This window comes from Notolepis coatsorum, assembly GCF_963971535.1.
Source record: "Notolepis coatsorum genome assembly, contig: SCAFFOLD_300, whole genome shotgun sequence".
NCBI lineage: Eukaryota > Metazoa > Chordata > Actinopteri > Aulopiformes > Paralepididae > Notolepis > Notolepis coatsorum.
Genome location: NW_028173498.1, coordinates 121840 through 146560, shown reverse-complemented (window position 1 = coordinate 146560; position 24721 = coordinate 121840). Strand labels below are relative to the sequence as shown.

Genomic DNA, 24721 nt, shown 5'->3' with positions numbered 1-24721 from the left:
CCTCAAAGAGAGAGAGGCACACTACCCTCAAAGAGAGAGAGAAAGAGAGAGAGAGAGAGGTGGCACACTACCCTCAAAGAGAGAGAGGCACACTACCCTCAAAGAGAGAGAGAAAGAGAGAGAGAGAGAGGGGCACACTACCCTCAAAGAGAGAGAGGCACACTACCACCAGAGAGCGAGAGAGAGATAGGTGCCACACTACCCCCCAGAGCGAGGTGCCACACAGAGAGAGGTGTCACACAACCCCCCAGAGAGAGGTGCCACACAGAGAGAGGTGCCACACTACCCCCCCCCAGAGAGAGGTGCCACACAGAGAGAGGTGCCACACTACCCCCCCCCAGAGAGAGGTGCCACACAGAGAGAGGAATGCCTGGTGTATCTCCACCAACACGTCGGGCTCTTCTCCTAGATGTTCTGAGAGAGCAGTCGGACCTTCTTGGCGCTGACCAGCCAGCTCCGGAGATCCTGGACGGAGGGAAGCTTCATCCGGTCTCTGTTCTTACTGTAGACGTTGAGGAAGATGCCGAACAGGACCAGCAGGCCGCCCCAGATGTACCTGAAGAGGAGAACACGGAGGGCACTTCAAGAAACAGCAACATTTGGGGAAACCACTGATCACTACACCATTGATCCTCTCCGTCAGGGTCTTAACCAATATACCATTGATCATCTCTGTCAGGGTCTTAGCCAATATACCATTGATCATCTCTGTCAGGGTCTTAACCAATATACCATTGATCATCTCTGTCAGGGTCTTAACCAATATACCATTGATCATCTCTGTCAGGGTCTTAACCACGACACCATTGATCATCTCTGTCAGGGTCTTAACCAATACATCATTGATCCTCTCTGTCAGGGTTTTAACCACTACATCATTGATCATCTCTGTCAGGGTCTTAACCACTACATCATTGATCATCTCTGTCAGGGTCTTAACCACTACATCATTGATCATCTCTGTCAGGGTCTTAACCACTACATCATTGATCATCTCTGTCAGGGTCTTAACCACTACACCACTGATCATCTCTGTCAGGGTCTTAACCACTACACCATTGATCCTCTCTGTCAGGGTCTTAACCACTACATCATTGATCATCTCTGTCAGGGTCTTAACCAATACATCATTGATCCTCTCTGTCAGGGTCTTAACCAATACATCATTGATCATCTCTGTCAGGGTCTTAACCAATACATCATTGATCCTCTCTGTCAGGGTCTTAATCACTACATCATTGATCCTCTCTGTCAGGGTCTTAACCACTACATCATTGATCCTCTCTGTCAGGGTCTTAACCACTACATCATTGATCCTCTCTGTCAGGGTCTTAACCACTACATCATTGATCATCTCTGTCAGGGTCTTAACCACTACACCACTGATCATCTCTGTCAGGGTCTTAACCACTACATCATTGATCCTCTCTGTCGGGGTCTTAACCACTACATCATTGATCCTCTCTGTCGGGGTCTTAACCACTACATCATTGATCCTCTCTGTCAGGGTCTTAACCACTACATCATTGATCATCTCTGTCAGGGTCTTAACCACTACACCACTGATCATCTCTGTCAGGGTCTTAACCACTACATCATTGATCCTCTCTGTCAGGGTCTTAACCAATATATATTGATCATCTCTGTCAGGGTCTTAACCACTACATCATTGATCCTCTCTGTCAGGGTCTTAACCAATATATATTGATAATCTCTGGACACAGTGTAAACTCTACGAGCAACGAGCAAAGTGGGCCAAAGTGAGGTGAGCAGGACACTTACTGGAAGGTGAAAGGCTTTGAGAAGAACATGAAGGAGAGCACGATGGTCATGGCCTTCCGTCCGGTGGTGACTGCAGACGGCGTGAAGGAGACTGTTAGTTAGAACAACATGTCGTGTCCTCAACCTTCCCTGGAAACTGTAGCTTAAAAAGGGATCGTTCAGATTTGTTGGAACTCTAGCCCTATTCCCCCACTTATCATTAGCAATGTTAGTCGAGCTCTTTCTATCCAGAAGGTCAAGGTTCCGTCTCTGTACAAGCTGACTGGAGAACTGGTCACAGTGCTTGGATATGTGTGCGAGATGATGTGCTAATAACTAAATCAGCATTCGTTTTCGGTGACCTGGGATAATAATAATAATAATAATAATAATAATAATAAATAATAAACTTATACGTTTACGTTGTATAGCACCTTTCATACAAAAACTGCAGCTCAAAGTGCTTCACAACAGAAAAAGACAGACATACAATGAGCACATAAAGTGCAGACATATAAAATCACAGTTTTTCACATTAGGATCTTAACATCCCAACAGGCCACCTTGTTTATGGTTTGATTCAGTTTTAAAAATAGACAATAATAAAAATAATAAGATAGAATAGACAGAGTAAAATAGTGCAGTGCAATAAAATAGTAGAATAGAATAGATATAAAATGAGCACATGAAGTGCAGACAGACACATACAAATGTTTTCACAGTGCAATAAAACAGTTCTGGATTACCGTTTTAACAGTTTAAAGTCGTCTTTACCTTCTCCGTTTGGTAAATCATAATAGATAACATAATAGGATAGAGCAGAACTGAACTGAATAGAATAATAGCAGCTCTCACCCGTGACTGCCACCAGGGCTCCGAAGAGTTTGATCAGCGCCAACACGAAGGAGATGCCGAAGTAACCCGTCAGGGAGAAGAAGAACGCGTAACCGTACGTCGTCACCGGATGCTGAGGGGACAGAGGGTTCAGGGGAAGTTACTTTCACTGCCACACGACAGCCGGTTAACCCGTTCACTGTGGCAATACAGAAGGTTAGCCCTTTACTATCACACAACCGACGGCGATGCTCCATCATTAGCAGCATTAGCTCCGCAGATGCGGAGCTAATGCTGCTAATGATGGAGCATCGCCGTCGGTTGTGTGATACCAAAGGGCTAACCTTCTGTCGTGTGGCAGTGAAAGGGTTAAGGCGAGACAGCCTAGAGGCGAAGAGGCAAATATTATATTTTAATAGATATCACTATGAAACTTTCCCAACTAAGAAAAAATTTATTGCAAGTTTTCTGAGATTTTATGTTTATATATTATGCAAAATAGGCGTCACCTAATTAAATATGCGCTAATTTGCATCCATCACCAGGAACAGAATCACCAAACATTGGATGTGATGCCAGATTAAAGATTTGTTTCATCATGTTGAAAAATAAAATACAATGCATACGACATACATAGAATATACGATGGCGATAACAAACAGTTAAAACGGTCTGAAACGCTGGCGCCAGGGAGTAGAGATGGGAAAACAAAACAGCATGCAAAACAAAATACATTGAATGTGAATTCATAGTCCTGTCGTCAGGCGACCTCTGACCTCTGAACAGAAGGCTACTGCAGGGCCCAGACCCCCCACCATGAACAGGCCGGTCAGGATGTATAGGAAGCCGATGGAGTACGAGTACAGCACCTGCAACACAAACCAGTACAGACCAGTCACATCACACACACAAACCAGTACAAACCAGTCACATCACACACACAAACCAGTACAAACCAGTCACATCACACACACAAACCAGTACAAACCAGTCACATCACACACACAAACCAGTACAAACCAGTCACATCACACACACAAACCAGTACAAACCAGTACACACCAGTCACATCACACACACAAACCAGTACATACCAGTCACATCACACACACAAACCAGTACATACCAGTACATACCAGTCACATCACACACACAAACCAGTACACACCAGTCACATCACACACACAAACCAGTACAAACCAGTCACATCACACACACAAACCAGTACATACCAGTCACATCACACACACAAACCAGTCACATCACACACAAACCAGTACATACCAGTTACATCACTGTGTCGTCAGCGTAGTTTGAATTGTACTGTGTCGTCAGCGTAGTTTGAATTGTACTGTGTAGTTTGAATTGTACTGTGTAGTCGGTGTAGTTTGAATTGTACTGTGTAGTTTGAATTGTACTGTGTAGTCGGTGTAGTTTGAATTGTACTGTGTAGTTTGAATTGTACTGTGTAGTCGGTGTAGTTTGAATTGTACTGTGTCGTCAGTAGGGGTGTAACGGTACACGGAAGCCACGGTTCGGTACGTACCTCGGTTTTGGGCTCACGGTTCGGTACACAGGAAAACAATATTTATGATTATTATATATTTATAATAATAATTATTATTATATATCATTATTTTTTATTAAGTTATACTTAGTTCCACCTAGGCTTGCTAGTCAGTCAGTGATAACGGTGTCATTCTGTGTTCAGGAATCCACTCGAGTAAATTACTTGCCTACTGCCGCCTCCCCCCACCGTTGTATAGTTTCACTTTCACTTCTAGAGTAGATTTTACTTCATGTGACGCAGAGAAAGACTAGAGAAGAGATGCCATGTTACGCAACAATGAGAGGATTTATCAATGTTTTGGATTTAAACACCGGAGCAGCTCGACTGGAGAGGAGCTCAAAGGACCAGTCCAGATCAGCAAAAGTACGCTTGCGTGTTTTATTTTTTTCCCTTTTTTTCTCGGATCAGCTGGAAAGTAGCGCAAAAGAAAGTTGGTGTGTTTGTGTGTGTGCGTGTCTTTCCATTGATTAACATTATTAGGCGAACAAGAAAACGATGAAAATTTTCAGCCTATTGCATATGCTGTGTTACAAACATATTGTATGTATGGTTTTGTTTCAGTAACGCCTGTAGGTAAGGGGAGGAGGGGAGGAGAGGAGAGGAGAGGAGAGGAGAGGAGAGGAGAGGAGAGGAGAGGGAGATGAGAGGAGGGGAGGAGAGGAGAGGAGAGGAGAGGAGAGGAGAGGAGAGGAGAGGAGAGGAGAGGAGAGGAGAGGAGAGGAGAGGGGAGGGGAGGGGAGAGGAGGAGAGGAGAGGAGAGGAGAGGAGAGGAGAGGAGAGGAGAGGAGAGGAGAGGAGAGGAGAGGAGAGGAGAGGAGAGGAGAGGAGAGGAGAGGAGAGGAGAAACAGCCGAGTGCAGCAGAGTGCGCGTTCATTTGTTCCGTCGGCTTGTTCATGCCTTTACAAGCTTCAACGTTTTATTCATCATCTAAATGTGGCAATCCAAGCTTGATATGCAACGTTAAATGAATGACCTTCTGACTGTTAGTAAGCCAGTGTAAAGTAAAGTAAAGATATTGAGCATAGCCTTTCACCTAGTGGTATGTATGAAACGTATTCTTCGTATGGCTGCACGTACCGCACCGTGAGACACGTACCGTAAATTCGCGTGACGAATACATGTACCGTTACACCCCTAGTCGTCAGCGTAGTTTGAATTGTACTGTGTCGTCAGCGTAGTTTGAATTGTACTGTGTCGTCAGCGTAGTTTGAATTGTACTGTGTCGTCAGCGTAGTTTGTACTGTGTCGTCAGCGTAGTTTGAATTGTACTGTGTCGTCAGCGTAGTTTGAATTGTACTGTGTCGTCAGCGTAGTTTGAATTGTACTGTGTCGTCAGTGTAGTTTGAATTGTACTGTGTCGTCAGCGTAGTAAGAATTTGTACCATTTCAGAGTTGGAGCCATTATGGAGCTTCATTGCTTTCTCCTGCACGTTCCCAATGGCAGCGTCCGCACATACTGTAACGCTAGGGATATGAGCATCACACCTGAAAAACACACACACACACGCACGTACGCAAATATTGTTTTAGAGCATGGAAATATGACCACATGTGTAAAAGGTGCTGAAGATCAAGCTTGATGCGAGTTTAATGCCCTCCTCAGAACATTTGTCCAGCCCATAATATTATTATTAATAATAATATTATTTCTTGGTGCACATCGACAGCAGGAGACATATGATGAGAAAATAAACACAAGTCAGTCGCCTCCACAACGAGGCTGAAACGCGTCCTCTTTTGAACCCTTTGTGGTGTGAGATTCCTCCGACTTATATCTTGGAATTCTAGAACTATATACTGTAGCTCTCAACGAATTCTAGAACTATATACTGTAGCTCTCAACGGCCAGTAGTCACTATGACATCACCATTAGAATGGTTTCATTCAGAACACTTTAATTTATTTAGAAATACTTTATTTAGAAATACCTTATGTAGAAATACTTTATTCATCACAAGGGAAATTCTGCGTTTTCACTGGATGTGAAGTTGTTGAAAGACTTATTTTCATTTCCTTTTACAGTTCTTGAAACAAAACCCTTAACACATTCCCGCCCGACCACGGATAAATCCGTGTTTCGAATCCAACGGTTGAGGACCAATCACGGACATGTCCGTGGCAAGCTTGTTTTGGCTTTTATTCCATTTTAATAACCTACTCAATGTCACCGAGCAGCACTGCAGAAGTACCCTACTCTTTTGAATTCGAAAAAGTGCATTACCGGCCAGATCCTCTTAGGGCGCTATCTCGATAATGCAGTGTTCCCTGTGGCAGAAGTTGTCTTGTTTTTTATGGAACTCCAATGTAGTTTTCTGCTAACATGAAGCGATGCCTATAGGCTGTAGCTTGGAATACGTTTTGGGACGCGGATTTCAGTGTGCAGTAAAGGAATATATCATCAGCCAATGGACATATCGATCTACCAGATGGCGATCGATAACTGGGAAATCATTTGGGGAATCCAACCGGCCCACGGTAAGATCTTTTTCACGTAAATTACATGCTGATCAGGGCTTGTTATGATAGCCATCCACCCGGTCAGCGAATGTGGCTACTGAGGCTAACGCGGTTATTGGTAATCAATAATCAGAAACGACGTCCCCCGCCCCCCCCCCCCCCTTTCATGCATTCATGGTGGACCATCATATCGATTATATGCAGTTTGAGTTTTAACTGTAGCTTCTGTATCCGAAATGCCATTGTATTTAACGTTAGTAGCTTAGCGGCCTGTATCTCGCCTTCCAGGAAATATACTAGACCAAATCCCTTATAACGCTTATATTCAAGACGCTATAAAATGAGAACGTATAGATGAAAAAATGTTTTCTTTAAGCCATTTTGAAGGGACGGTTTATGGTGTCAATTGACAATGAGAATGGACAGATAGCAATACTATAAAGTATAGATTTAGCTCTACAAACAGCCCCACAGACTATGCAAGTCTATTATGAAATGCTGGCCGTCTAGAGTGATTTTAGACGGATCCAAGTGTTAAAAGGAACACGCCAACATTATAGGACATGTGCTTACCGTCTTCCCCAGAGAGAGACAAGAAGATGGATACCAGTTTTCCTCTCTGTGCGTTCAGTAGAAAGCTATCCGGCTTAGCACAAATGAATGGAAGCGAATAGGGACCAGCTAGCCTACAGTAGCTGTTGGCCAAAAACACCTCTCGCAGGGGTGTTAAGCTAGAATATAGGTCTGTATCCGCCTCCATTCATTTGTGCCAAGTTAGGCTAGCTTGGAGTCGGATGGCGTTCTACTGAACGCACAGAGAGGAAGTTCTTCTTGTCTTCTTGTCTGAAGAAGATGGTAGTGCATTTCCCATAATGTTGGTGTGTTCCTTTAACCCTTTCACTACAGACGGTTAACCTTTCACTGCCACACTACAGACGGTAAACAGTCTGTAGTGTGGCAGTGAAATGGTTAACCTTCTGTAGTGTGGCTGTGAAAGGATTGGCCCGTTGTCGTGTGGCAGTGAAAGGGTTAACCTGATGTATTGTCGCAGTGAAAGGATTAACCATTTTGGTAGTGTGGCAGTGAAAGGGTTAAATGTGTTCAGGGTATTCTGGTGTGGTGTTGTGGCTTAAAACTGTTACTACCGGACCTCGTTCAGAACACGGCCAGCACTTCCACCACAGGACTCGGCAAAGTCAGCTTAAGTATTTCATACAATTTAATGTAAAATAAACTATTTGAACTATCCCTTTAAAACCCTTTCACTCAGGGACCGAAACTAAAGCCCGCCGCCCGCCAGGGGCGGTCAGTTTTTACCGTTGGCGCTTGACACTTAGAGGGCTGCCCGCCGTGTGACGTGTAATCAATCAAGTTCATAACGATACTCTTATTTTGAAAATCTGTGCAGGTCTCATTTCCGCCCCAAGCGCATCTCCAGTCATAATATCGATGGCTCTGGCAGTTAGCAACAATTAGGTTCGTATGATACTCTTATTTTGAAAAAAAACGTGGCAACGAGTCATATCCGCCCAGCCCTGCAGCGGGATACTATTGGCTAAGGGCTTCTGCTCGCAGTGCTCATGTCAACACAGGCAGTCTGCTCTAGAAGAGCGGACCTCCGTTACTGTTTAAACAATGACCCAGTCAACTATTCACTTTTAGTTTAATACATGACGAGGCATTGTCTAACGGTATCTAGCTGGCTAGCTACTGATAGCTGCTGATATCAACAAATGCTCCAGCAATAGTCGAGTGCGTAATACCTCCGTTCCCTCGTTAGCTCGCGTTAGCTAGCTCACGTTAGTCGATCTGTCCCAGTAAACTAAATTGTCTTAACGTTATCTACCGGGCTAGCAGTAGCTACAGATAGCTCCTGATATCAATGTCTTATAACATTGATTGAATGCGTATTCTAGCTGAGGGCATTTGCCTATTGTCAGCGACTTTGGGTCCTTGAAAAGCGCTATACAAAATAAATGAATTATTATTATTATTATTATTATTATTATTATTATGCGTGTGTGTAAATGCGTGCCTGTGTGTGTAAATGCGTGCCTGTGTGTGTAAATGCGTGCCTGTGTGTGTAAATGCGTGCCTGTGTGTGTGTGCGTGCCTGCTTGTGTATATGTGTGCCTGTGTGTGTGTGTGTGCAGTGTGCGCACGCCTGTGTGTGTTCCAGCAGTCCTGTAGCTGGGAGCCCTTGGCCCCCGGAGAAGAGAGCAGCCCTGTCAGTGTGTCATCATCCCGCAGAACCTGCCAGGCTTTTATGAAATACCAAATTACTAATTGGCCCGGCGTTGGGTTTCCCGCATGGCAGTAACAGTGTAATATCTGCTCCTCCATTAGAGGAGACCGACACTGTGAGCCACGTCCTCCGTACCCTCCTGCTGCGCTGGCAAGTCTCTGTCGTTTCACACCACGAGGAGCTGAGCCAGAGACACACGGACATAACAAAGACACACACACACACACACAAGCAGGAGATCATCATCAAGGACGAAACAAAAGACTTTCCTAACATTTCCTGCCAACTTGGGATATCGCTGTTGTTGTTCTGCCTTCTGATGGCGTGTGGCAGCCTGTTAGCTCCGTGTGAGGCGTCACCGGAGACCTCCTGCATCTGATGAATCTACCACGCGATTAGCTTAGAGACTGTAGCATCTGATGAATATCTACAAACGATTAGCTTAGACTGTAGCATCTGATGAATAACTACAAACGATTAGCTTAGACTGTAGCATCTGATGAATATCTACAAACGATTAGCTTAGACTGTAGAATCTGATGAATAACTACAAACGATTAGCTTAGACTGTAGCATCTGATGAATATCTACAAACGATTAGCTTAGACTGTAGCATCTGATGAATCTCTACAAACGATTAGCTTAGAGACAGTAGCATCTGATGAATAACTACCACACGATTAGCTTAGACTGTAGCATCTGATGAATATCTACAAACGATTAGCTTAGACTGTAGCATCTGATGAATAACTACCACACGATTAGCTTAGACAGTAGCATCTGATGAATAACTACCACACGATTAGCTTAGACTGTAGCATCTGATGAATAACTACCACCAGTGATGGGAATAACGGCGTTATAAATAACGGCGTTACTAACGGCGTTAGTTTTTTCAGTAACGAGTAATCTAACGGATTACTCTTCCAATCTTAATAACGCCGTTACCGTTACTGCCAAAAAATGCCACGCGTTACTATGCAGTTTTTTTCATCAGACAGATCTCTGCGCCAACACACACACACACGCCGCGCATCGCCAACACACACACGCCGCGGCATCGCCGACACACACACACACACGCCGCGCATCGCCAACACACACACACGCCGCGCATCGCAGAAACACACACACACACACACGCACGTCGCCAACAAACAACAACAACAACATTCTCCCCGCTGGACTCACGCTGATCAAATAAAAAAAGAAACATACTTTTTCGGACTGATCATCTGAGCTCCTCTCCAGTTAAATCCAAATAATCCTCTGCCATTGTTGTAATATGTAATCTGTTCTCTAGTATTTAGTCTCGTGCAGTTAAATCCTCTCTAGAAGGGAAAGTGAAACTTACCAAGCCTATAAGTTGTTAAAGGGGCAGTAGGCAATTAATTTACTCTGGATGCCTGAACACAGAATGACACCAGTATCCCACGGCAAGCCTATAGAAAATTATTCTATTTAATAATAATAATTATAATAATGATCATAAATATAATATATTTAAAAAAAGTAATTAAAAAAATGTATTGTATTAATAATAATAATTATACATATTTTTTTTCTGTTGTACCAAACTCGTACCGAACCGTGACCCCAATACAGAGGTACGTACCGAAACGTGGCTTCTGTGTACCGTTACACCCCTAATCTATTGTGTTTGTATTTGTATGATCCACTATATAAACATAGTAATTATAATATCTACATATACATGGCATTTGATTGGAGGCTAGTCTCACTTTGTCCCACAGCAACATTAAAATAGTTCAGATTTGTGTATATTGTTTATGGAAAAAATTTACTTGAAAGTAACGCAATAGTTACTTTCTGACGTAACTAGTTACTTTTATAATTTGTAGCTGAGTAAGTAATTTAGTTACTTTTTGGAAGAAGTAACTAGTAACTGTAACTAGTTACTTTTTAAAAGTAACTTGCCCAACACTGCCCATCATACAGCATAAGTACATTACAATGAAAATAAGTGGGGCATCCAACCCGAGTGCAAATGTAACAGTAAAGTGCAATAGTAATATTAATATAGTGATTAAGCTGGGTATAAGATATATACATTTGTTCTACTGAGTATAATGCTAATCACATGTATGTACAGAGTTGTAATATATTTAAATGTTTAAAAAATGTACCCCAGTTGCTATTGCATGCACATATTTGTGTTTTATTACACGTATATGTACATACATACCAACTATTCACCTGTTTTATTCTCCACCCATCCATAGCAACACTATTATCACCGACATCCAAGAAGGGGGATCCCCCCTTGAACGGCCCTTCTAAGGTTTCTCTCCTCCACATCGCCTGTGGTGCTTTTTTCCTATTGCTATAGGTTTTTCCTTACCTTCGCTGGGGTATGTCTGGGAGTGTTGCATTTATTATTTTACATTTATTTTGGATTTCATGGTGGGTTTTTTGTTCTTGATTTATTGGGATGTTTCTTCTTGAATAGTTTAAAGAAGACTTGTCCGGCCCATGGGGACATTAACTTGTGATTTCGGGCTTTACAAATCAATTTGATTTAATATGCATTTATATGTCCAGTGATACAGGTATAAAGACACTATGGTCAGGCACTCTACTACTGGCCCCTGAGCAGCTAACACTGGAGCGGTTAAAGCTGAGGTGCCTTGCTCAAGGGCACAGCGAGCAGGCATGTGCACACATAGAGCCCAACGGGTGCACAAGCACCTGCCCTTTTGTGCCTCATAAAAAAGTGCCCTTTTTATGCCAATTATTTTTACCATACTTTCTTTTTTACCTCCATATAGAGAGAGTGATCTGCAATCTGCTTGGGTTGGGGGTGCAATTCCTAACAGGCTCAACCATATGGATAAAAGTTCCCATATTATGTGCATTACACAAACTAAAAACAGATATTACATTACATTACACAAACTAAAAACAGATATTACATTACATTACACAAACTAAAAACAGATATTACATTACATTACACAAACAAAAAAACGATATTGTCTGAATTACTAGAAGAAAGAAATGCACCACCTTTGGCTGATAGTAATTTATTAATTTCTTTGGATTTCTTTTGGTCTAATAAATGTTTAAAGGTCAACCTCCACGTTGTATTTTTGTTCAATAAACAATGTGGACTAGGCCAACAGTGACTTTCATGAAGAATTGGAAAAAAAAGTATTGAAATTGACCCAGTTTTAGCATTTTTATCAAAACATTTTGTCTGCCCAACACAATCAACATGCACATGCATATTTTAATCAATGGTTTATAACGTGCACGTGTAATGTCGTCACAACAGGTATTGGTCACCAGGGGGCTCACCAGTGGGCGCTGAGAGTCACACAGCTAGTGGCAGGCATAGAGCCTTGCTACCATAGATATATGCTTGCTACTACTAGCCGAATGGAAATGTATCTGTTTCACCTCACTATTGCTCCGTGATTATAGCCATCCATCCATCTCTAAAGCTAACCACTATTTGTAAAAGCCACAACCACGTTACCATATTTGTAATAATGTAAATCATTGTGTCGTTGTACACATATTGTGTTTATAACGTTAGTAGATAACATAGCTTAGCTTGGTAGCTATTGTGCTAACAACATATCCCGACATCCGGCTCGCTGGCCGGCATGAACGGCCGACCCAAAATGGTTCTCTCCTCTCTGTACACCCCGACCCGTCCCCACGGGTGCCCTGCCGGGGGGCCCATGGACGCGACGGCGGCGGCAGCCGCAGGGCGCCCGAGCCCGCAAAGGCTAGTGTTACACGATAGCTATGAGCTAACTAGCGCTGCGGGCTCCGGCGCCCTGCGGCCGCCGCTGTTGTCGAGTCCACAAGCTTCACTCGGTGCATCAGTCACGAAAGGGGCTATGATGAGCTTGGCAAGCCAGAGTAAAACACAGTTTTCATTCAATCAATCAATAACAACATTAACCAGACTCTCGTTGTGTCTATTATGCTAACGCTAACGTTACCTCATTGTGGCTATTCTACACAGATAGCCTCTCGTGTCTATCTGCTAACGTTAGCATTAGGCTAACTAACGTTACGTCCCTAACCCCCAACAACAAGCGTAACTAATCAGCGATCTTTTTGTCAGACTAAACTCTCCGCTCGGTGGCAAATTGTGATGATGTCGGTTTTGTTTCATCAATAAATGAGGCAGAATACACAGTGACTGTATCCTTTTTTATTGCACTTGTTTCTTGCTGCAAACATACAAAAGACATCCTACGCGAGACATTAAAGATGGCGGCGTTCTGTTTCCGTTCAGACTCCCCAAACAGTGACATGTCTCTCTTCTGACCAATCAGTGGTCTGCAGTTTTTCACGTGTCATTTCTGGAGCTCTCATGCTGATCATCAGCAGCCCTGCCTCCCCACACGGAGACAAACTGAGTACTTTATTTTAGTGGAAAAGCAACATTAGATTCGGCTCATTAATATGCAAGCCACACCTGTTGTGACGTCGGCGTTTGATAAGCTTTTTTGATTCGCGCGTGCATGTTATTCGTGCGTGGACCTTTTTAACTCTTTCAGAGTGGCATTTCCGGTGTCAAATGGAAAAAAATAAATAATGAAATTATATACCAATGATGTAAACTACCCATAATTGTTCAGTAGGGTTTAACCTAGAGGTTGGGCTTTAAGGTTCTTAGATGGATCCCCTGCTGCCTCCTCCTCCTGCTCCTCCTCTTCCTCATCTTCCTCCTCCTCTTCCTCATCTTCCTCCTCCGCCTTCTCCTTCTCCTCCTCTTCCTCATCTTCCTCGTCCTCCTTCTAATCCTCCTCCTCCTCCTCCTACTCTTCCTCCTCTTCCTTCTAATCCTCCTCCTCCTCCTCCTCCTGCTCCTGTTCCTACTCTTCCTCATCTTCCTCCTCCTCCTCCTCCTGCTCATCCTGCTCCTACTCTTCCTCATCTTCCTCCTCCTCCTCCTCCTCCTCCTGCTCCTCCTCCTCCTCTTCCTCATTCTCCTCCTCTTCCTCCTCCTCCTCCTCCTCCTCATCCTGCTCCTCCTCTTCCTCCTCCTCCTCCCTCCTCATCCTCCTCCTGCTCCTCTTCCTTCCTCCTCATCCTCCTCTTCCTCCTCCTCATCCTCCTCATCTTCCTCCTTCTCCTCCTGCTCCTCCTCTTCCTCCTCCTCCTTCTCCTGCTCCTCCTCCTCATTCTCCTCCTCATCTTCCTCCTGCTCCTCCTCTTCCTCCTCCTCCTCCTAATCCTCCTCCTCTTCCTCATCCTCCTCCTCCTGCTCCTCCTCCTCATTCTCCTCTTCCTCCTCCTCTTCCACCTCCTCCTCCTGCTCCTCCTCCTCATCCTGCTCCTCCTCTTCTTCCACCTCCTCCTCTTCCTCCTCCTCCTCTTCCTCCTCCTCCTCTTCCTCCTGCTCCTCATCCTCCTCCTCTTACTCCTCCTCCTCCTCTCCTACTCTTCCTCATCTTCCTCCTCCTGCTCCTCCTCTTCTTCCCCCTCCTCCTCTTCCTCCGCCTCCTCTTCCTCCTCCTCCTCTTCCACCTCCTCCTCCTCCTGCTCCTCCTCCTCCTCCTGCTCCTCATCCTCCTCCTCTTACTCCTCCTCCTCCTCTCCTACACTTCCTCATCTTCCTCCTTCTCCTCCTCCTCCTCCTCTTCCTCATTCTCCTCCTCTTCCTCCTCATCCTGCTCCTCCTCCTACTCCTGCTCCTCCTCCTCTTCCTCCTCTCCTCCTTCTCCTCCTCCTCCTGCTCCTCCTCCTCCTCCTCCTCCTCATCCTCCTCCTCCTAGTCCTCCTTCTCCTCCTCCTCCTCCTCCTGCTCCTCCTCCTCCTCCTCCTCCTCGTCCTCCTCCTCCTCCTCCTCCACGGGGAGCAGCGTACTGGCTCATGTTAGGCAGGCCATGCATTATGCAGCAGCTTAGGCCTCGGCGCCGGATATTCATGTCCTTGGCTGCAGTCCACCTGTTGCTGCTCTGGTCGTAGCGCTCCACCTTGGAGAGGGAGATGAAGCCATTGATGCCTCCGACCACGAAGAGCAGGTCGTCCAGCACCGCAATGCCAAAGTCGGTGCGGGGGGTGAGCATGTTGGGCAGGGCGCTCCAGGAGTCAGTCAAGGGGCTGAAGGCCTCCGCGCTACGCAGGATGTTTCCACCGTCACACCCTCCCACCTGAGGACAGGACACATGAGAGGAATGTTTTAGTGTGTGGCTCAGGCAGGCAGACACTGTATTAATCCATTTAGGGAAATGAGGGCATCACAGAAGCATTGAAAGTCAAATGATAAAAATATCTAGTATAAAGCATTTGTCTCTGTGTGCACCTACCGCATAGACCTGTCCTCCATATGCAGCCACTCCCACTCCGCTACGCCTGCTGCTCATGGGGGCAATCAGAGTCCACTGGTCGGTGTCTGGGCTGTAGCACTCAGCTGTGAGCTGGAAGTAGCCACCACAGATGTAAACCTGTAATAAGAAAGAATATTCTAATTTAGTTTATATATTCCATTTGATTTCATTCTACTTTAATTGTCTGTTAATGTTGATGCACCAAAGGACCCAGACACATCTTTTGTATGTGCAAGCTTACTTGGCAATAAAGACATTTATGATTTCTGATCTAACGTTCCTTGTGTTCATCTACCACCCTGTGTCCCTCAGTTCCACCCACCTTGCCCTGGAGGGCTGCTGCCCCGGCCAGGCTCCTGTGCTCCAGCATGGGTGAGATCACTGTCCACTGGTTGGTTTCAGGCTCGTAGCACTCGGCGGTGTTCAGTATCCTGTCTCCGTCCCACCCTCCCATGGCGTAGATACAGCCGTCCAACGCGACCACGCTGAGCTCACTGCGGCGTGAGTGCATGGGAGCCGCCTGCAGCCAGCTGCGAGTGACGGGGTTGAACCTGCTCACACTGCTGAGATGCTGTAAGGCGTAGTCCAAGCCACCGACGCAGTAGACCAGACCGTGGAGATAAGCGGTGCCGTGGTCGGCCCGGGGACTCTCCCCCTCAACGCTCACGTCCATCCATCCACCGGCTCGGATATCGTAAGCCTCCATGTCAATGGTCACGCTGCCACCACTCCAGCCTCCGATGGCCAATAGGACCTCCTGGGGCAGGCGTGGGCGGGTCAGGGGGTTTGGGAGCCTGTCGGAGCCAGAGGGGTTCAGGACGCTGAGGATGAGGGGCCTGCAGTCGTGGCTGTCCCTCACCACAGGGTTGTTCTGGACGTTGTTCCTGAAGTAGTCAGGCCTCATCAAGCCCATGCGAACCTGGGAAGAGACAAGCAGACAGCGGGTACACCTTAGACATCGGTTGTAGACGGTTTATGTTGCTAGGGAACAGTTTGGACCCAAATGTTTGAGAACCACTGTACTAGGGAACCTAGTGTTGTTTTAATGTAATGCACAGTAATAATTTTTTTTTTTTTATTTTTTATAAATGTTTTTATTTTATTTTATTTTCATACATAAAACAGAACATAACACTACAATAATAACAATAACAATAACAATAACAATAATAATAATAATAATAATAATAATAATAATAATAATAATAATAATAATAATAATAATAATAACAATGACAACAGCGACGACAACAATAATAACAGTAACATGAATCATAATGACCTTGACAAGAGACAGACAAACAAGAAAAAGTAAAATAATAAAAATAAAATTAAAAATAATGTGGCTCAGGCACTAGCAACCATGTTTGTGTATCCGTAATACAATTAGTTACCTTGGGCAGCAGCAAAGGGATGTGTGTTTTACGCTCCTCACGGGAGTGGTCGATCCAACGGAGGACGGCCTCGAACACCGTCTCCTCGCTCTTCACGTTCAGATCATCTCTCTCGATGATGTCCACCAGTTGCTGCGGGGACAGCTCCACAAACTCCTGTGAGACGTGCAACATCTCCTCAAAGTGGCACACGATGAAGAGATGGGCATTGCGCCTCAGGTCAGGGCAGCAGTAGATGTCCGTGAACCTCCAGATGCCGACACAGTTTTCCAGAGACAGCTGGCCCTCTAGGAAGTCAGAGCACGCTCGTACTATGCCAGTGACGCGAAGCTGGTCTGCAGCCACCAGAAGCTCTTCCACGTTCTCTGCTGTCACCAGCACAAAGCGTGTGTAGGCGTACTCTATGATGAGCTGCATCATACCCGGGGACACCCCAGGGATACTGTAGACTGCTTTCTCTGAGTCGCTCCAGCGAGTGAAGAGGGCTCTGTGGGACGCAGAGTATAGAGATATCTGATGAGTAAACAGTAAGCAACATTCTGTCCTGTGTAGTAATTAGGGCTGACCCCTATTAGTTGAATAGTCGACTAATCGGTCGAAAGGAGCCGTAGTCGACTGCCAACCTCTTAGAAGCGTGGCTAACGCTAATAGCACGCATACCAGAGGCCAACTGCCTAAGAAAACAGGCACAGAGGTACTGAACGAGGATTTCACCCATCGAATGAACACACTAGACTAGACAAATATCAAGATGTATCCATCAGTGGACCAATTGCATGCTTTTGCAGAGGACAACAAGCCTTCAGTCGACTCCTTCAGACATTAAGCACCCCCACAGCCCAAATGGAATGATAAAAAAATATATATATTTATTATACTTATTTTTATTTCTTTTATATAGTCGACTAATAGTCGACTAACGGCAAATTTTGGCCAATCATAGTCAACTATCCAAATCCTTAGTCGGGGACAGCCCTAGTAGTAATATATTTTCACTGTAGAAGTATAGGGTCTTAGCACAGTAGAAGTATAGTATCTTTTTACAGTAGAAGTAGAGTATAGTATCTGTTTACAGTATAAGTACAGTATAGTATATGTTTACAGTAGAAGTACAGTATATTATCTGTTTACAGTAGAAGTGCAGTATAGTATCTTTTTACAGTATAAGTACAGTATAGTATCTGTTTACAGTAGAAGTGCAGTATAGTATCTGTTTACAGTAAAAGTACAGTATGGTATCTGTTTACTAACAAAGCTAACCTGAACCAAGCTAACCTGAACCAAGCTAAACTTACCTGAAATAGTCACTGCAGTCACACAGGAGGGCCTTGTGGGCATTCAACTCAGTGCTGTTGACTTTAATAACCACATCACAGACCCTTCCCTCCAGACGCAGGTCATTAAGGATTGTACAGGACATTGTTTCCTTTTCCATGTGGGGATTTTAAATTGTATCTACAGAATATATTCAAGCTTACAGACAAGTAGCCGGAAACAACAAGTGAGATCTTCACTTGGTCTTCTGCGATCTGAGAACTTCTGAGAGAATTGTTGAATATATAATGTACCAAATGTTCTAGAATGTTCTATTATGACATCATACTGTGACATCACAAATGTTCTAGAATGTTTGATTATGACATCATACTGTGACATCACAAATGTTCTAGTGTTTGATTATTACATCATACTGTGACATCACAAATGTTCTAGAATGTTTGATATGACATCATACTGTGACATCACAAATGTTCTAGAATGTTTGATTATGACATCATACTGTGACATCACAAATGTTCTAGAATGTTCTAGAATGTACTATTATGACATCATACTGTGACATCACAAATGTTCTAGAATGTTCTATTATGACATCATACTATGACATCCAGTGATGGGAATAACGCGTTAGTTTTTTCAGTAACGAGTAATCTCGTATTTAATGTTGCCCAGTTGTGGCAGCTATTGTGTTTGTATTTGTATGATCCACTATATAAACATAGTAATCATAATATCTACATACATGGCATTTGATTGGAGGCTAGTCTCACTTTGTCCCACAGCAACATTAAAATAGTTTAGATTTGTGTATGTTGTTTATGTAACAAATTTACTTGAAAGTAACGCAATAGTTACTTTCTGAAGTAACTAGTTACTTTTATAATTTGTAACTGAGTAAGTAATTTAGTTACTTTTTGGAAGAAGTAACTAGTAACTGTAACTAGTTACTTTTTAAGAGTAACTTGCCCAACACTGCCTACCACACGATTAGCTTAGACAGTAGCATCTGATGAATAACTACCACACGATTAGCTTAGACAGTAGCATCTGATGAATAACTACAAACGATTAGCTTAGACTGTAGCATCTGATGAATATCTACCACACGATTAGCTTAGACTGTAGCATCTGATGAATATCTACCACACGATTAGCTTAGACTGTAGCATCTGATGAATAACTACCACACGATTAGCTTAGACTGTAGCATCTGATGAATAACTACCACACGATTAGCTTAGACAGTAGCATCTGATGAATAACTACCACACGATTAGCTTAGACTGTAGCATCTGATGAATATCTACCACACGATTAGCTTAGACAGTAGCATCTGATGAATAACTACCACATGATTAGCTTAGACTGTAGCATCTGATGAATATCTACCACACGATTAGCTTAGACTGTAGCATCTGATAAATATCTACCACACGATTAGCTTAGACTGTAGCATCTGATGAATAACTACCACATGATTAGCTTAGACAGTAGGTGTATTATGATAATAAAATGTGTGTAGATGTAAAGCTGAGTAACATTAACATTGAGTAACATTAAAGTTAAAGAGTTGTCTCCCACTGCCAAGACCCTGCCAAGTCGTATTTGCCAAATTTACTGCATTTATATAGTGCTTTTATTTAGTTTATACCTCACATTCACTTACACATTCACACACCAACGGTAGTCGCAACCCTGCTCATCAGAAGCAGTTAGGGGTTAAGTACACTTTGACATGCTGTTGGGAGGATCTGGAATCGAACCAGGAACCTTCCGATTGCCAGACAACCGCTCTACCTCCTGGGCCACCTGTCACCCCCCTATCCTTGTAGAGACCAAGGATAGCTGGAAATGTGTAAATCTTGTGTCAATTTGACGTGGTGTAAAAGTTATTTCTTGTCAAAGTTGTACATTTTGATCTGTGATTATCGCACCACTATCTGGCCAATCAGTGTGATATTTGTTGCGAGGCATTAGTTCACCAAGATCTACCAATGTGGAGTTTTGAGAATAGCGCCACCGTGCCTGGTAGCAGGATTCCACTCCAGTAGGAGGTAAGCCAGAGCCATATTTTCTGAAAATGTGCCATACATACCCAAGTAAATGGAAGATTGCTCCACTTCGACATGGTCCATTTGCATGTTATTGGTATCTATGGACATCTATGGACCTCAGGGAATGTATTCCCAGTGTCAGAAATATTGTGTCTGTTACTAGGCTTGAGTAAATTGTAATGAACCAAAGGAGAATATAAATTATTATTATTATGTTTTTTCCCCCTTCATCTTTGATAGTGAATGCCACCATGCTAACATTGACCAGGCATGGAACATTGTCATTGAGCTCATTCAGCACCTTCTTGAGATCAGGTGTACTAGAAATCTAAGCAAATTAACAAAGGGCAGATGATTTACAGGGCTTTTTGGAGATACAGTAGTGAATTTTCACATCCGGTCACATGCAATATGAATATAGAATATAAATGACATCTGACCCCGATTAGTTGAATAGTCGACTAATCGATCGAAAGGAGACGTAGTCGACTGCCAACCTCTTAGTCGAATGCAAAAATATATATATAATAATTTTTTTGTATAATTTTTTCCAAAAGCAAAGAGGCCTAGAAGCGTGGCTAACGCTAATGGTACGCATACCAGCAATGCTAACTGCCTAAGAAAACACTGAAGGCACTGAAAGAGGATTTCACTCATCTAATGAACACACTAGAGTAGACAAATATCAAGATGCATCAATTGCATGCTTTAGCATTCATTCGGGGGGGTAGTCGACTATTAGTCGACTATCAGCCAATCAAAGTCGACTATCCAAATCCTTATGGCCAAGTCACACATCTATGGATCGGCCAACATTACCTGTCTATATAATTTGTTCCTCAACATTAGCTTCTAACTGTAGCAGGCTGCAGCTTGCTGGCTAACGTTAGCTTCTAACTGTAGCAGGCTGCAGCTTGCTGGCTAACGTTAGCTTCTAACTGTAGCAGGCTGCAGTTAGTTTACAAAACATTACCTGTCTATATAACGTTGAGGAACAAATGATAAAGACAGGTAATGTTTTGAACAACTATCGTTACGTTTAGAATGGAATGTATCTGCAAAGATCGTTAGCTCAAAGCTATTCCGGCCAGTTTATCAACTTCCTGTCATTTAGAAATATGATTTTATAGTGAAAATCATTACCAAAACGTCCGGAAAAACCTCACGGGAGCATTATAGACTGTCATACAAATGTACAAATGCTATAAGGTGGCAAGAAATGCACTATAAACAATACTTTGCTGCGTCGTTTCTTGCGCTAGCTCCTGTTAGCCAGCATTAGCCTTAATTAGCGTGAGCAAGTAAACTAACAGTAAACGTTTTTACATGAAATACAGCCCAAAAACCCTGCTGACAAACGTTTGCTTATTAAATACATTCTATACTATAATAATACAAACGTTTCATTACCTCTCTGTGACGACAAAGTCGTTTAAATAACGGGAGAAAAGTAGCTAAAAACAATGTATTTGGATGGGACAGGAAGTACCATTCGCAACCTGAAGTCAGCCGGAAGTGCCTACTTTCAGGTTGTGCAAGTGGAGAATATGCATGATCGTGTGCAAACGTGCACACACACAAACATTACACACAAACATTGTGCAAATAATGTAAATATGCACACACATACACTTTTCAACAAATGTCCCTGTTTTGTTTTTAATGTAAAAAGAGCGATACCTTATCACCCAATCAAATAGTTACAAACGATGGCAGTGGACATGTTGCTAAACATTAAGAGCACGCAGGCTCCGCCCCCCATGATCACATGTATTCTTAGAGCACAATCATATATAAATTACATATATACCACACCACTTCTACCAAGACAATGATCGAGTAAAACCTTCTCGGTTGCTCTGGCACATGCGGGTGAAAATAAAATACAACCCTTTCTTTATGAATATGTATTTTTTTCTTTGTATTTAAAAAAAAAAGGGGAATGCTTACATTGTCATAATTCACGTACATTCTTCCTGGGCCCCAGGACAGTTCAGTCTGTATTTGTGAGCATGAACACACCTCTCTCTCCTAAAGCTAGACATCAGAGAGAACCCTCTAATCAGTGATGTCACTGGGATGTAAAATCTGGGGGGCGCTTCATAGACAATGAAGGGGGCTCTGACAAAAATATTATATTGAATTTTAACACCCATATGAGGTTATGTTCTAGTATTACTAAAATATTAAGCAGAGTTCTCTCACCTAAATGTGGTTTATATTCCAGTGTTGCTAACAGCTTGGAACCAGCATTTAAAACTCATTTGTGTGTAATAGCTCAGACAAACATTTTACGGCCTCACAAATTCAGAGGCCCATTCATGGAGCAGAGATGGATTTTAAACCCAGATGACATCACAGGAAGAATATAAGTGAATACTTAAAGTGGGCGCCATTTCCCTTCCAGTGGGGGGGAAGGTTACAGGACACATTCATTGCGGACACGATTCATTAACCCCGTCTGCTCCGTTCCCGTCGACCACTCCTTCCCGTCGGTTCAGTCCTTCCACCCGCTAAAGCGTTAAAGTCAACAAGTCAACAGTGCAAAACTGTGCTATTTGGTTAGCTAACGACCCGGCTTCCCTTTTATCTTTAAAAAAAAGAAGAAAAAAAAGGTCCTCCGTGTCCGTCGTCCTACCAAAAGGTTTCCGTGGGGCTTTCAGAGCCCGTCAGCCCGTCAGCAGGGCCACGTTAAGACTGGGTGGAAGTGTCCAAATGTGGTCCCCGTTCCGTGTGCCTGGGATCAGGCGGCCATTTTATCCACCAGTAGCGGTACAAGAGGTGGGGCCTACTGGGACGTCCATCACCCCGACATGGTCACGTTCATCGTGGTGGTCATTAAGGTGGATCGGTGGGCGTTCTCTATAGAACCAAAGAGAGAGATGGGTGAATCGCTTGACGCCTTGAACACCACTGACATTATCGTCCGTCGACGGTAGACAGGAGTCGGGACCGACCTGGAACTCTGCATATAACCCAGAGAAAGAGAGGTGAGCATATCCTGTGTCGGACAACACCCCTCACTACATCCTGGTTGTGTTGTGTTGTGTTGACGGTAACCGTTCCATACAGGCAGGAAGAAGTGGACATCCTGTATCAGGTGTGCCCCGATGGCCTCCATGGTTTCATTGTGTGTATTGGTAGTGATTAGTTTGATACAGTATATAGGTACTCTGTACCGAGTGTGTTGTTGGTACTCAGGCTGGCTTCTGTGGTGCTGTGTGCACCCTGTGTGTCCTTGGCCTCAGCACCTCACCACAGTGTTACCACATGTTAATGGTGATGGGGCTGATTGGTGGGCATCGTCAATCTGCCCGGAGAGAGAGAGAGATAGAGAGAGGTGGCACACTATCCCCAGAGAGAGAGAGAGAGAGAGAGAGAGAGAGGCACACTACCCCCAGAGAGAGAGAGAGAGAGAGAGAGAGAGAGAGGGGGGGGGGGGTAGCACACTACCACCAGAGAGAGGGAGAGAGATAGAGAGAGAGAGAGAGGTGGCACACTACCACCAGAGAGAGAGAGAGAGAGAGAGAGAGAGAGAGAGAGAGAGAGGTGGCACACTACCCCCAGAGAGAGAGGGGCACACTACCCCCAAAGAGAGAGAGAGAGAGAGAGAGAGAGAGAGGTGCCACACTACCCCCCAGAGCGAGAGAGAGAGAGGTGCCACACTACCCCCCAGAGCGAGAGAGAGAGAGAGATAGGTGCCACACTACCCCCCAGAGAGAGGTGCCACACAGAGAGAGGTGCCACAGAGAGAGAGGAATGCCTGGTGTATCTCCACCAACACGTTGGTCTCTTCTCCTAGATGTTCTGAGAGAGCAGTCGGACCTTCTTGGCACTGACCAGCCAGCTCCGGAGATCCTGGACGGAGGGAAGCTTCATCCGGTCTCTGTTCTTACTGTAGACGTTGAGGAAGATGCCGAACAGGACCAGCAGGCCGCCCCAGATGTACCTGAAGAGGAGACACGGAGGGCACTTCAAGAAACAGCAACATTTGGGGAAACCACTGATCACTACACCATTGATCCTCTCTGTCAGGGTCTTAACCAATATACCATTGATCATCTCTGTCAGGGTCTTAACCAATATACCATTGATCATCTCTGTCAGGGTCTTAACCACTACACCATTGATCCTCTCTGTCAGGGTCTTAACCACTACATCATTGATCATCTCTGTCAGGGTCTTAACCAATATACCATTGATCATCTCTGTCAGGGTCTTAACCACTACACCATTGATCCTCTCTGTCAGGGTCTTAACCACTACATCATTGATCATCTCTGTCAGGGTCTTAACCAATATACCATTGATCATCTCTGTCAGGGTCTTAACCACTACACCATTGATCCTCTCTGTCAGGGTCTTAACCACTACATCATTGATCATCTCTGTCAGGGTCTTAACCACTACATCATTGATCCTCTCTGTCAGGGTCTTAACCACTACACCACTGATCATCTCTGTCAGGGTCTTAACCACTACATCATTGATCCTCTCTGTCAGGGTCTTAACCAATATATATTGATCATCTCTGTCAGGGTCTTAACCACTACATCATTGATCCTCTCTGTCAGGGTCTTAACCAATATATATTGATAATCTCTGGACACAGTGTAAACTCTAACTCAAAGTTAGGTGAGCAGGACACTTACTGGAAGGTGAAAGGCTTTGAGAAGAACATGAAGGAGAGCACGATGGTCATGGCCTTCCGTCCGGTGGTGACTGCAGACGGCGTGAAGGAGACCCGTTAGTTAGAACAACATGTCGCGTCCTCAACCTTCCCTGGAAACTGTAGCTTAAAAAGGGATCG

The 24721-nt window shown here is 44.1% G+C and overlaps 1 protein-coding gene across 1 annotated transcript; it reads right to left on the bottom strand.

The window, feature by feature from the left end:
* Positions 1-354: 354 nt before the first annotated feature.
* On the bottom strand, positions 355-23032 carry LOC311247770 (adenosine 3'-phospho 5'-phosphosulfate transporter 2-like; the record flags this gene model as incomplete). The annotated part of the gene is made up of 7 exons (XM_084338771.1): positions 355-556; positions 1783-1852; positions 2617-2728; positions 3372-3464; positions 5549-5651; positions 22869-22876; positions 22982-23032. The coding sequence occupies 7 exons, from the start codon at positions 23030-23032 to the stop codon at positions 406-408; spliced, it is 588 nt and encodes a 195-aa protein (XP_084194897.1). The 3' UTR covers positions 355-405.
* Positions 23033-24721: the final 1689 nt, after the last annotated feature.